This window comes from Tachypleus tridentatus, chromosome 1 (assembly GCF_004210375.1).
Source record: "Tachypleus tridentatus isolate NWPU-2018 chromosome 1, ASM421037v1, whole genome shotgun sequence".
NCBI classification, from domain to species: domain Eukaryota; kingdom Metazoa; phylum Arthropoda; class Merostomata; order Xiphosura; family Limulidae; genus Tachypleus; species Tachypleus tridentatus.
In genome coordinates this window covers 134301762-134316715 of record NC_134825.1, presented here as the reverse complement: position 1 = coordinate 134316715, position 14954 = coordinate 134301762, and the positions used below count along the sequence as shown (strand labels likewise).

The 14954-nt window shown below is 31.1% G+C and overlaps 1 protein-coding gene across 1 annotated transcript in view; it reads right to left on the bottom strand.

Moving 5' to 3' along the window:
- The window catches only part of LOC143224794 (apolipophorins-like), a 145321-nt gene that overhangs the window by 23952 nt on the left and 106415 nt on the right, over positions 1-14954 (bottom strand). The window contains exons 21-25 of the mRNA XM_076453108.1: positions 12699-12876; positions 11840-12000; positions 10276-10444; positions 8806-8990; positions 3838-4061 (exon numbers count right to left, since the gene is read on the bottom strand). Coding sequence (XP_076309223.1) covers positions 3838-4061; positions 8806-8990; positions 10276-10444; positions 11840-12000; positions 12699-12876 — 917 coding nt within the window. The remainder of the gene's footprint in view (positions 1-3837; positions 4062-8805; positions 8991-10275; positions 10445-11839; positions 12001-12698; positions 12877-14954) is intronic.

Here is a 14954-nt window from a genome sequence, read left to right as displayed (position 1 = left end):
TTTGTTGCTAGACAAATATAATCTATAACTTTTAACTAACTGTCAAGATACATTTTATTCTTATCTTAAGTGTTCAAAATGTTATCTAATAATAACCATTCAGTTATCCCCTAAATAGCTCAGAACAAAATTTTCTCATTATCTCACATAATTATACATCAAGTACTAATAGATGTCATTAAAATTATTGTTTAAATAAGCCGTGTACTTGTGGAAAGTTGTTCACTGTCAACAAAACAAAACCCAAAACATTTGTTGATCTCCAAATAGTAAAAGATCTCATTAATTGCTATTGTTTAAGATATCAGTAGGAATTATATATAAATATACATACATTCAAATTACACCTAAATGAATCACAAATAATTTTATGATGTAGCAGACATTATTCTCTACCTGGAAGAATGGTACAGCTACTGTTTTAGTCATATCAGATACTTTATCATTACACTTTGTATAAATTATCTGCAATCATTTGTACATGAAAAATCAAGCTTTATTTAAAAACAAATCTATGAATAACTGGTTATTTAACTTATTTAGTAAAAAGCATTTGTATTTGTTCACAATTAAATGTACTAACATTAGTTATGTTGTTAATAGCATTAATTTTGTAACCAACTCTATAATTATCAACAGTGTTTGAAATACCTATATTTTTTCAATGTACAATTTAAATTTTTAAGCTAAAATACACTGTTGTATATTTAGTAAAATTTAATATTAATTTTCTATTTTCACTTCTAGATTTAGCATATGATATTGTTTCCTTATTAAATGTTGACTCAAAAAATACTTTTCTGTACATATCCTAACTCCAAATAGTCTCTATTTTATCTGTTAAGCCCTTCACTAGTACAGTGGTAAGTCTACAGATTTACAATGCTAAAATCAGTGGTTCGATTTCCCTCAGTGTGCTCAGCAGAAAGCCTAATGTGGCTTTGCTATAAGAAAAACACACACACATTCACCTGTTAAAGGAATAGTTAAATCTATTTTTTTTATGGTGATTATTGTAACATGCATGATACTTGACATTGTTACATGTCTGTAACATTTGGTTACAGACATCACAAATTTATAGTCCAATAATTTTTTAAGTTTTAATAAACTTACCCTGTGGCCATTATAATGAAATTACAGGCTAGTGAAGTACAGGACTAAAATTTCTGACTCAGCTAAACTTTATGATGCGTGTATGTTCAGGACAAAATAAAACAACTTTGTGTTGTATTTGGTAGAAACTATTTTGTCTTGTTTTCATGAAAGCAAGAAGCAGGATACAAGTTGGATTGAAAGTGAGTCCTTTAATTATAATCACACATAAGTAAAATGTATAGGTTCTCAAATATTTAGTATGCATTTATATGTTTGTGTATAAACAGCAGTTACTGTGATCAATAACGAGGGACACAAATCAAATTTTATACACTTTAACTGGCTTATTAATAATAATTCCTTCATGAATATTAACAGTCACTATTTAATCTCAGTTCATAAAGATAGTCAATACATTAAATACTGTGGTTAAAGAAAAAGGTCTTGATGTTGTATTTGAAAAAAAATCACTAAAGTCAGTTAAACAGTCTATTGTAGCTAACAATAGGGCTAACACGATTTTGGGTAGGATCTATAGAACTACTGAATACAAGATAAGGGATGTTATTGTTTCGCTGTATATATCACTTGTAAGGCCTCATTTATAGCACTGTGGACAGTTATGGGCTCTTTTTCTCAAGAAGGACATTGAATTGTTGGAGAAGATTGAGAGAAGAGTCACTAGGATGATAACTGAAATGGTAGGATTATCCTATGGGAAGAGACTGAAATTTCTAAATTTGTTTTTTTTTCTGGAGAGGAGAAAGATCAGAGGAGATTTGATTGAGGTGTTTTAAGTTATTAAGGGTGCTGATATAAATTCATTCAAGGATGATGAAAGTAGGAAATTTTACTGAGTTCATGAAAAGAATGGATGGATACATGAGCAGTAAGGAGTGGATATAGTTGTGAGCTGGAAAAGACATCCTTGGTGGGCTCATAAGCTTCTTTTCATCCCTTTTAAAGTTTAAGAAATTTATTATTTATATTATGCAGAGAAAACCAGTAATAAAAGAGAAATGAAACAAAAACAAGCCTGAAAGAGATCAAATGTTTTGTATACCTAAGCTACTGCTGTAAATTTGAATATGTAATTTACTCTGCTATTGTTTTTTCAGTGCTACTTTGGGATAACTTTACCTTAACATGATCAAAGTGCTTGGTTGAAAACTAACTAATGCATAATAATTTTATCCTTACTTACGTATTTTCATCACAATAGTAAAAAATTCATAGATGGTGTTTTTAAAGGTGCATCTTATTAAGTTTAGGAGGAGGAAGTCTTAAATGTTTTTGGAATTTTGTTATATATTTTTACTGCATTGCTTTGCTTTAACATAGAATGTATTATTTTGAGCTATGGTTCTAGTTATGCAAGTTTAATGTAAATTGACAGATTTGGGTAGAAATTTAACTTCTGATGTTGATTTTGTATATGTTTCTTGCTTCAGGGATATCATACAACTTCAGTAACTTGTGCATTATAGTCTATGCTTAATTACAAATTTTCATATAGTAAATCTAAGGCTTTTTTATATCCAAGACTAGTCACTATTACTTTCCATTTACTGACCTCTTGGTCAAATGAACAGCAAAATTAAAAGAGCTTAAACAATGAGATCAAGCTGTGAATTTAAAGTTATATCTTAAAGTTCCTACAGTAATTTTTTGCTTTCCTTATGAAATTTTAAGTATTTTTAAGAAAACTGCAACTTCTTTGTTTTGTAATTTTACAGACATTACTTCCACATAAAATTCTCCTATGTTATCTAATCTACTACTTAAAAGACTGTTTTGTGTTCAAGTTGTTGATTTTTATATACTGTATATGACAAACTCATCCTTTATTTCCAGTTTATTTTGAGTAAAATGAAAAAACAAACAAACAAACACCTCTTATCAAATAAAATTATCCAGAACCAAAAGATATTATGAATAGAATTTTAGAATAATTTTTTTAAGAAACAGTTAAAACAAAACAAAAATGTGTAAATATAAGTTTTGTATTGTATTACACTGGAATAAGGTGAACTTACAGTTTCTTTCCACACAAATACGGATGCATGCTTGAAATCTCACACATTTTGTACGTAAGACTTCATACTCACAGTTGATGTCAATACTGGCTTAATTGTAAATACAAGACTTTAGGCATCTACATTTAAATACTAGTATTGTAGGAAAGCTAAGTTTTAAATAACACCACATAAATTGTGACTCCACAATCCACTATTATCTAGGTAATTATCTGAATTAATTGAAATTGCTTGTGAATATATTTTATTTAAATTCTTCAATTCAATGTTTCAATTTAAAATTCCTTTTGATTTTTTATCTTACACATAATAATGCCAATTAATACACTTTAGTGATGGACTAACATATTACACAATATACAAAGGATCCAAGAAATCCTGACCTTTTGGAAAAAATACACAATTTATTTTTAACCTACTTATTACTCATATTCCATGCCATTAACAGTCATACACATATCACTTCTTGGTATACTGTGCTATCAGAGTATTTTATTTCTTGGGATATGTACATATGACATTAAAAATGTTTGTTGAACTTTAAGAATATATCTATTTTCCCCATAGGTCCAGATTTTTGAGACACACAATATGTTCAACTTGGTTTCATTATTTAACATAAACAAGAACAACATGATATCTGATAGATCATGACATTTCCAAAAACATGATATACATTAATAATAATAAATGATAAACATACTTGCACGTGTACATTGAAGAACCTATTTTTTCAACTTCTTCAGAAAAATCATGTCTAAGTTCTGTGTACATTTCTGTAAACTCTTTGTCATAAAACCCACTCAAGGAATGGATAACATCTTGAGTTAGAGGTTGAGTGATGAGACTGATCTTGTGCTCTAGTTCCAATGGTATCTTAGAAAGTCCATATGTTTCATACCAAAGAGGTAATGTTGATAAATGTATCTAAGAAATTTTACAAATATATGCTTTTTATTTTGCTGTATATAGTACTGAATATTAATAATAAGAATCTAAAAGCATAATTTCATTCCTTTTAAAGCTTTACTTCATAAGCTAATCATAAATGAAACAAAATACATCAATAATGCATAATATTCACAAATCATAGGTTAAATATATTGCAAAATCTATTTAAACACAAGAGTGATACAGTGTTACAATTTTAAATGCCTAAATAACTGTAACTATGCTCGAGAATGTGCAAATAAACCCACAAAAACATCCTCAACAAATGTGCACCAAATCAGTTACAGATCTAATTTCTTTATGTCTTAAATTCATTAGAATTGATAAGAAGTTTACTCCTAATTTTACAAAAACAAATTAATTAAATTTTTACCTATTAGTAACACTATATATTATCAAAATGAACTTTCTTTCTCCATCCAAAAGTCTCAAACAAATAGAGATAACAAATTAATTAAACTTTTACCTATTAGTAACACCAGATACTATTAAAATAAACTTACATGCTCCATCCAAAAGTCTCAAACAAATAAAGATAATTTGTTGAAAAGAAAAAATTAATTTACATTTAAAACAAAATGTACTGATTTGTGTATCATCTGGTACATTCGAAATATTTATCACCAGAATTAGAAGTGAAAACAAACAGAAATTAACATTTTTCCAATCTGAAAATGTGTTTCTTATAGATACTCATTCCACATCTGCCTAAGAGACTTGCACATCACTAGCCTTGGGGTAATTCCCACCTAATTTCATGTTTAATTGCGAACTGCAATGGTGCATGATGATATATCATTAAACAAAGAAAAGCCATACACTAATGGGAGGGCAACACAAATTCCACTGCACTTGAACCTCTGATAACTTTATTCTTTAAAAAAGCAAAACAACAATGTGCATCAGAAGTGGGGAGGAGGGGTAGGAATGTGTGAAGAGGCATCTATTGCAAATACATTTTAAGATTATAAAAATTTTAACATTCTAGATACCTCAGCTTCACACACAAATGAGCTTGAATACTGTGCTAAGTTGGTGAAGGGGTCAGTGCAAAATCTTATCCACATGAGTTCCCTTCAGAAAATGCTCAAAGTGCCTATGGAATGTGACAACTAATGGTGGGGGCTCCACAGAGGTTCTTTGGTAGGAGACTGCATCTTGTTTCATTAGGATATATTCTTCACCCAGAATACAAGGGGGGAAAAGGAAAGTGAGCAATGTATGTCATATGCATAGGGGAAATGAGAACATAGCTTTCCAGAAATGTGCACACAAGCAGTCAGCAAGTCAATTTGTGTAGTATGATTAGGGCTCATACAGACTATAAGTTGTGTGTTCATCTCGACCCCACTGAACAGATTCCACTTACAGGAAGAGAGCACTAGTTATGCAGTATAGTTTCATACAAAGTCTGCTCATCTCAACTCATCTATACAGATACTCTTTGCAGGAAGAGAGCACAATGAGTCAGAAACTTACTTTTTAAGTTATGTATATACTGATGTATACATGAGTGTGCTGGGCTAAGTATTCTTCCTCAGTAGGTGCCCATGACTTGTTGGCAATAAATGAACAACACTCCACTTGTTTCTAAATATATATCTTCAAAATAAGTTAAATGTATGTACAACAACTCTCTACACCACTGAAATCATTGTTATATCTTAAACACAATACAGGTTTTTCTTTCTTGTCAAAAGCCCACTTCTTGAGTGGATACTCTTTGCAGGAAGAGAGCACAATGAGTCAGAAACTTACTTTTTAAGTTATGTATATACTGATGTATACATGAGTGTGCTGGGCTAAGTATTCTTCCTCAGTAGGTGCCCATGACTTGTTGGCAATAAATGAACAACACTCCACTTGTTTCTAAATATATATCTTCAAAATAAGTTAAATGTATGTACAACAACTCTCTACATCACTGAAATCATTGTTATATCTTAAACACAATACAGGTTTTTCTTTCTTGTCAAAAGCCCACTTCGGGCAATTCAGTTTACCTCCTTTGGGATCTAAACATATCCCACATGTTTGTTGTGTGTGGCGATCTGTGAAGTGGAGGAGAGGATCCTGGTGGTTGAGGGGTCCAACTCTAACACACCTCTTTGGCCTTCAATTCCTGCAGACGGCCAGCCTTGGGGTGGCCCCCCTTGGGTCAATTGGTTGGTCCACTTGGGCTAGGGTCAACCAAGTACCAGTGTTGGATGTTCTCAACAGGTGTTGTGGACATTGTATATGATGCTGGTGTTTGAGTATAGTGCTCACAAAACCCTGGAGTTCCTGCAGTGTCCTTGTTTGACATTGTAGTGCATCCCCTTGTAGGGTTCCATAGTGGGTGGGGTCAGTAGGCACCAAAATTTCATTTTTTTATTATGGATCCTTCAAATAAAATAGTGAAAAAACAGTCCATAGGTAAACAACCATGTCTTGAAGATTCTGAGCAGCAATCTTCAAAATCTGTAACACTTGTTGTACCCCATTTTCTTATCCTACATTCTCTTTCAGACAAACTTTTAGAGCAAATGTCTCCCTTTTTCATTCAAAATGACTTGCTGGCTCTCGAAAGTCAGTAAAGCAGCTTCGTTCTGGTGACATACTGGTGGAAACATCCACATCTCAACACAGTGAACTTCTCTTGCATTCCAAGGCAACTCTGGATATACCTAATGAGGTCACACCTCATGCTAGTTTGAATTCATCATGAGGAGTTATTATTGAGAGTGATTTGAAGAACATCCCAAAGCCAGAGATTCTCGCTGGTTTCTCCACTCAAGGAGTTTCTGCAGTAAGGTGTATCTCCACTTGCAAAGATGGAATTACAATGCCGACCAATATCCTCCTTCTGACATTTATATCACCATGTCCACCTGCCAACATCAAGGTAGGTTATCTCAATTGCAGGGTACAGCCATACATTCCAAACCCTTTCCGATGTTTCTAGTCTTAGCAGTTTGGTCACTCAAAGACATCATGTTGTGGTTCCTTCATGTGTATTCACTGTTGTGGCAAGGACCGTGATGCCTATGAGTGTGAAACAGACCCTCATTATGTCAATTGCAGTGGCTCTCACCCATCCTACTTTCATTCTTGCCCTAAATGATCAGAGGAAAAAGAGGTGCAGCATTTGAAAACAATTCATAACATTACTTATCCTGAGGCTCAAAAGTTCTTGTCCACCACTTCATCTCGGACGTATGCTGTTGTACAGCTGGGAGTACAGAGGGATCTCTCTGTGCCTCCAAAAGAATCATTGTCAAAACAAATGAAAAGTCTTTTGACCTCCATGGTTAAAAAGTAGATGAATCAACTTCAACACTCATCTCTGTCCCTTACATACATTTCAACAAATCCCAAGATCCACTTCCTTTGGTTCCAGATCATCTGTAAGCCATCAATAGACAACTATGTGGCAGTAGTAACTAACTGTATTATACAAGCAGCTGCTCAATGTATTCCTAAAACTGCATTTTACACAATATCCTCATCCGTGGTGGAATCTTGTATGGCACATGGCACAGAAGGCTCATAAACGGTCCTGGGATACTTTTCATAGGCATCCCATACTCTCTAACTCCATTGCTTTCCAGCAGGCCTGTGCACATGCTCAGTGGGTAAGACGTCAAGGCCAGAAGAAATCTTGGATTAAGTTCACAACCAGCATATCTTCTACCACCAGTTCCAAAGTTGTATGGGACAAGATTCAAAAGGTCAGTGGGCAATATAATTCTGTCTCCTCTTGATCTTAGGAAGTAGCTGACACCCGAAGCATTGCTGATACTCTGGGTGAAAGCTATTACCGGGTATCTAGCACTTCTGTTTCTTCCTCCACCTTCTTAGCCATCATGACTTGGGCAGAGTGAACAATAATACTTTTGTTAATGAAACAGAAGGTCTAGTAAGTATATAATAATTCACAACATTTTGAACAATGGTTGCAGCTTCCCTTACAGTTAACAAGCTTCTATAAATCATAGCAGAAGCAAAGCCTGGGTGTGAACAACATCACTCACACAGGACTAAATACAAGTCTCAATCATTTGAGAATTCATGATAAAAAATTAGAGCTTTTGAAACAAAAGCCAAATAAAACGAAAACCAAAGTTGCATTAACAACACAAATCTCAGGTCACAAAAGCAATGTTTGAAGAGAAAAATAGGTCTTTTCCATTTATTTTAGGCATAAACAATTGGGAAATAACACTTTCTGCCCAAGAAAAAGAAAAATTTTGTTACATAGTGTTATATATTATTAAAATCCACTTTTTGAATTACAAGTATGGTTATAATAAAATGAGACTGAGAAGACTATAGCACATAATAAACAGCATATAAGGATGTTCACATGAATGTTGTATAAACATTAAGAAAAAATTTTAAAACTGCACTGCACTCTGATACCAGATGCAATTTTCCAGGCTGATGTGTTTGTGACTAAGATGTTGAACTAAATATATTAGAACTTCTTAAATCTAAACACTAAAACACTTTTAAACAGAAAAATACAAAAAAACATTCGTAAGAAAAAAACTACTGTGTCTGTACCTCTATTAACAGAATAAAATTAATTTTAATCTTATAAGAAAAAGAAGTAACATAGAGCATTGTATTAAAATTTTAAAAATAGATGTCTCTTAATACAGATATTCATACCAGTTGTGTTTAGTATGAAATAAATTTGTATCAAAGATATTTAAAATAGATGCATTTAACAACTTACCAATAATTTTGCTATAAGGTCAACTTTCCAATTGAAGTGAATATCAAATACTCGATTGCTTAGGTGATCAATAGCAACAGATACATCTGTTGTATTTATTCCTTCATCAAATGATTCAGCATATGCAGAGAATAGTGACTTTTTGCCTGAGCTTAAAGAAACATGATACCGATGAAGTGGTGAGCCTGGAATATCAAAATCTTTTAATGAAATAACTTATGAATTTCTTCAGGATTATTGTTTCAAGGTATAATATTGATAGATCTTAACTTAGAAATAAACATCCACAGGAGAAAACGTTTTGCAACTTGAGCTTTGAATGCAACAGTCACGAGAAAAACAAGTTAACAATTTTGAAAATTTCAACTACTTTGTTGCTAGTAACAAAGAACTTTCTAAAATCAGGCTATAATTACAAAACAGATAATTTTATTCATGAATTTTTAAAAAAGTATATGTAAGCTCTCTCTTATTACTAATTTTATTGAATTATAACAGAGGCACTGAATGTAGAAGAGAGGAAACATGCCATCTCTACATATAATTTGGAGAGGTTATGCCTCTATAAAATGCTTGAGAAGTTATATACAAAAACATAAAAGAGTAGGTAATGCTAAAAGCAAAATATTGCTGAATATTTATGTGATTTTAGACACTGTTCTAAACTGCTATATAGTAACCTAAATTAACAAATGTGGGTGAATAACATTATGATATTATGGCTAATTCATTACTACATACTACAGATCAGGGCAACTATTTGTATCTAATATCCTACTTTTTTTTCCTTTTCACTAAATGTAAAATAGAAAGAGAATATGTGATGAAGAAGCCAAATACATTCCTTGATTGACTATATTCTCTGGTATGGATTGCAGTTTTGCCTATTTCAGGCTCAATAACAAAGCTTGAGTCAGTAAATGAAAACAGTACAGTTAGGCCATGTATAAAAGACTCAAAAATGCCATAAATATAAAATACACATCACTGGTATCATAAACTTATCTTCATGTACAAAAACCATAAAGAAGATAAAAAATATATACAAACAATTAACAAACTGCTTGAGAAATATATACAGAGTAAAAAAATGTATGGAAAGTATAGTTGAAACCTAAAATTATGTCATTTGGAATTTTTTTAATATAGATGAAGTTTTCATGATTGTTAAACATGAAAGGAATACCCCTATAAAAAAATATACAAGTACTTTATCTACATTCATTCAGGAATTAAAAATGCTTGAGTTCCACTTGTCACAAAACAATCAAATATTCTTGACCATTTTACCAACAATCCTGTAAATGGCATATTAAAATTCTAAACTGATAAATAATAAAGAAATAATAATTAAATACAATATATAGCACTTAAGTTAAAAACAGGAGATTTTAAAACCTTCATACTTCTTTTTTTACCTATGAGCAAATTGTAGTGTGATAAAAATCTTTAACTAATATATATTCCTACCTTTAAAATCATAAGTAGTAATTTCAATGGATGGACTTGTGTAATCTATCATCAAATGAGCTCTGCTGTCTTGACTGTTCATCTCAATGTTGAAGTCAGCATTTAGTTCTTTGTTTGGTACAATGTTATATTTACCAATTGCATTAAGTGACATAATTGGACAATGATGCTTAAAAGAAACAAGAGAATAATAACAGTTTATCAGAATGTTTTTTTTCAATTTTAATGTGCCAACAATGTAAACACACCTAATTAAGTATTTTGTATGAAACTGACTGTTTGCAGGTAAAACCATAGACTTTTCATTTATTATCCAACTAGTTTTAAATCTTTTCTTGAGTAATAAAAGATGAGATGAACTCAGAAATATATTAATGAAAAATAACGCTGAATTGCATAAATATAAATATGATTTAAAAATTAAAAAATGGACAGTAACACTGAAATAAAGCTAAAAATACACATATCTTTTTGTTTAGTCTACACTTGCAGTATACAAAAAACAACAACACAAATTCATATATCCTATGGAACATGATTTATCACTTTATTTGATTCAGTAGCTTACAAATATGAATCAAATGTTTCCTTATTTATTGCCAGAAGACAATATGTGGCTTAACAATTTGTATGCTACACTATGAATGGTACATATCATGTTGCCTTAAAACTGATTCACACTTTGAAGCAGTGAATGTTTTAAAAGAGTAATGGTGAAATCCTAATATTCATCAGAGTACTTCAAGAACTGATCATGAGTGCTGCTGATTAGCAATATAGATGGATTGTATAATTATAATATTTAAAGCATACAGAAATACAAATCAGTAAGATTAACTGGTGGCATCATAAAGGTTTATTTCACTTTACAACTTCTAAAGAAGGTTACACAGAATTAAACCACTACATTTTTAAGCTTAATTTTTATCCACAATTTTATCCATAAGATTCTATTATTCTATTCCAAACAATAACTTTCAAAATAACATAACAGAGCTGAAATAAGCTTGATTATCTTGCCACATCTTATCTATATACTTTTTTTACATTTGCCTTGTTTGACAGGCATTCATTTCACCATGAACTAAGAGATGAATCATGATATAAAAATAAATGAAGACAAAAAAAGGAGAATTTTTATTAAATAACAGTTTGTAATTACCAATGAAAGTAATTTGTAGTATATGTTTTGAATGGGTATGAAAGTAAATATCTGTGAATAATTTTATGGTCCATATCAATGATGATTTCTTTTCTTAAAAAGAGGAAAAAGGGAGAGTTCTTCAATTTGGTAATTTGTTGATATATCACTGACACAATTGTTGTTTCCTTTTTTTTTCAGTTCACTCAATCATGTGTTGCTGTCAAAACTATTATGGCAAATTTACAAACAAACCAACTAAATTAATTTTATTAATTTACATAAAAATGTTATTTTTTTTATAATTCAGCATATATAAAGTGAAAATAATCTTTAGCTCATAAGCTGTATTTAGAATCATATCTTGTCTTAAACTTGTGCAATTACACAAGAAAGTTATCTAATATTTTATAACCAACATACCCAAAAGTTTATTAATTTTCTGGATTGGTCAAATTCAACCACAGTAAATCCTTTCTTTTTTTCTCCAGTTTGATCTGTCCACTCCCACTCATATCCATTGGTTTCTCTATCTCTTTGGTTTCCAAAGTTTAGTTTGAGTTTGATGTCAAAATTTCTCCTATCTAACAAGTAATAAAGAATAGACACATTATTTTACTATAAAGTTTAGCAAGTGCAGTAGTAATAATCATTTGTAGTGTTATTAAATAAAAATTCATGAAGAGTATGTTCACTAAAAACTTAAAAAAAACATTATTTTCTGAAGTTTTAAGGCATAAATAAAGAATGCTGCATATTACTTAGATCAAGATGAATAAATATGATCATGTAACAAGTTTGAAACACTTGATGAAACATGTTTCATAATAAAAGTGGTTTGTTATGATGACTAAACATTACTCGGTACTTCTATATTGTTGTTTTTCTGTTAAAAAACACAACAGAAATTTTAACCATGTTTTTTTAATAAAACATTTGGTTTTACTTACATACTAAAGATATTATTGATTAAAATAAATTGTCCAGGAATGTTACCCCATTGCAATATATTTTCAATTTTATAAATTTTATTTAACTACTCACATTTTAATTATTTGTTCAATGAAATGATTAATTGTTATTGAATCAGTTACTAGTTACATTTTATTTAGTCACGTTTCCATGACATTTCCAGGATATTTATGTTTTTCTTAATTTTTCTATAACTTTTCTAGACAGAAGAACTAACTTTAAAACCTCCTAGTTTTGTTAGGATGCATGGATACCCTTTGTTTTATATGAATAACATGTACAGTTACAGACTATAAAAATGTGGCATTACCTGCACGATAGAGGTTGAATACAAGTGATCTATTGTGAACATCATTATTGACAGCTTCAAGAAACACTTCTCCAATAATCTTGTCTGATGGGTTATTGCTATAATCAACCACAACTTTAGCAAAAAATAATTGTGGGAATACACCTTCATTGTCAAACTGCAGAGTAATTACAACAGGCTGAAAAGAAAACAATGTATATAGACTTTTATTTTAGATAAATTTTCATAAGAGTTGCAATACTGTAAATTATAATAAATACTTTCTTTGCCCAAATATAATGCTCTCCCAATTTTGAAAGGTAAAACTCAACAAAATTTGCTTTTTACACATCAATTGTACAAAATGTATTAACTAATATATGAGCAGAGTAAACAACTCTTGATGTATTAAACACTCTTGGAAATCTTTCATGAATTTGTTTTTGCATCAATTTTAGAAAATTTACTGAAAAGTTTATATGTGACAATATACTAAACTAATCATTCATCTTCACATAAATTTTCATCATTGGTAGAAATGGATTTATTGCATTCATCAGATTTGCTTTATCCTCTTCTTATTTCCACAGCATATCATCCAATACATTGGATATGCTACATTTTTTGAAACCTTTAATGATGCTTTAATGTTTTTTTTTGGCCATAGCTTCTAAGACAATGCCTAAAAAAATTTTATATGCAAGAGTATAATGTACAGTGAATGTTTGGGTGATATTTTGACCCAAATAAAAAGTGCATTATATTTACACAAATACAGTATTTTGCAAAATTATTCAGTTTAAAAATGGGTTACATCTCTTAAAGCTTCCTTTTACATTTCTATTCAAAATTTGAGCTAACATTAATATATATAGCCATTCTTTAATGATCAGATACTGTGAAGTAATTACTAATAAATATTATGAATAGATACCAAAACCAAAATATTTTCACGTAATTTCTAATACCTATTCTAACAATGAAGTCTGTTTCTAAGAATAGCAATTATAGTTGTTGTTTAACCCTTTCGGCACAGTTGGCGACCTCAGTCGACTTGAAGGCTCAGCATGGCAGACTATCTTCGTCGACAAAATGTAAACAACATACCTTCATGGCTAATTATCATAATCACACAGGCCTGTAGACCCACTTGAGGCTAGAACCACGTGTATTCATTGTTTACTTGGGATTCCCAGCAGGTATTTAAACTGGAGGTCACTATTCCTTTCTTTTCTAGCCTGTGTAGATCATACTGTTCATTGTTTTAGAAGACACCTTCCTTGTTGATACTTGCGATGTTGTTACAATGCTGAAAGGAAAAGCTTATACCACTAAAGAAGTAATCGATATTATTTTTAACGATAAAGAGAGTGACAAAGAGTTTGGCCAGATGATAATGAAAGCTTACTTGTAATGGACAAGAGTGATAATGAAAACATTTGTGGCCTGGAATCTGCCCCCGCTTTAGGTTAGCACATGGTGTAGTTAGGGTCATATAACTTATTGTATAAACTGACTGACCAAGACTAGTTTTTGTTAACAGATATATAATATATTGTGCAGACTACAAGAGCAACGGTGAAAACCCAGTATCTCCAAGACTATTGAGAGAGCAGATTATTCAAAATTTGCTGAAGGGATATGTCAGCAAAGCCAAATGAAAAGGAAGACCAAGTACTGATAAAGGTCACCACTTGGTGGAAAGACATAATATTGGACAATATGAGGACAAAAAACACAAACCTGATCGTACTGTTTGCAGCGATAGATACAAAGCTGGATGGAAAAGAAAGCAGACTAATTATTTCTGCAAACAGTGAATCTCCTAGTGTGCTTTTTACCATGCCATGAGATATATCATAACCACAAAGACTATCGACGAGCTTTTGCACAAATTGTATACAATTTATAATAAATTATTGTGCTTTACATGGCACTTCTTTGTTGTGTATCAGAGTGTCTTCCTTTATTCCTGTTATTCTTATGTATTAAATTTAACATATATAGTATTGGGTACAACCACTGAATATTTCAGGGACTGTTGTTGAGTTATTGCTTGAGATATCATGCTTTTAGTACTGATACTGTAATTAGTTGAAGTATCAAAAATATATATTCAGCACCATGCCAAACATTACAATATTTTATTCAGTGCCGAAAGGGTTAAAAGGCTCACAACATAGGTAAATTGATATGTAGAATTATACATGGTTTTTCATTACATTAAAATGGTTTTATTTGTAACGTTTCTGGTAAGAGGGTATTTCAACCGAGAGA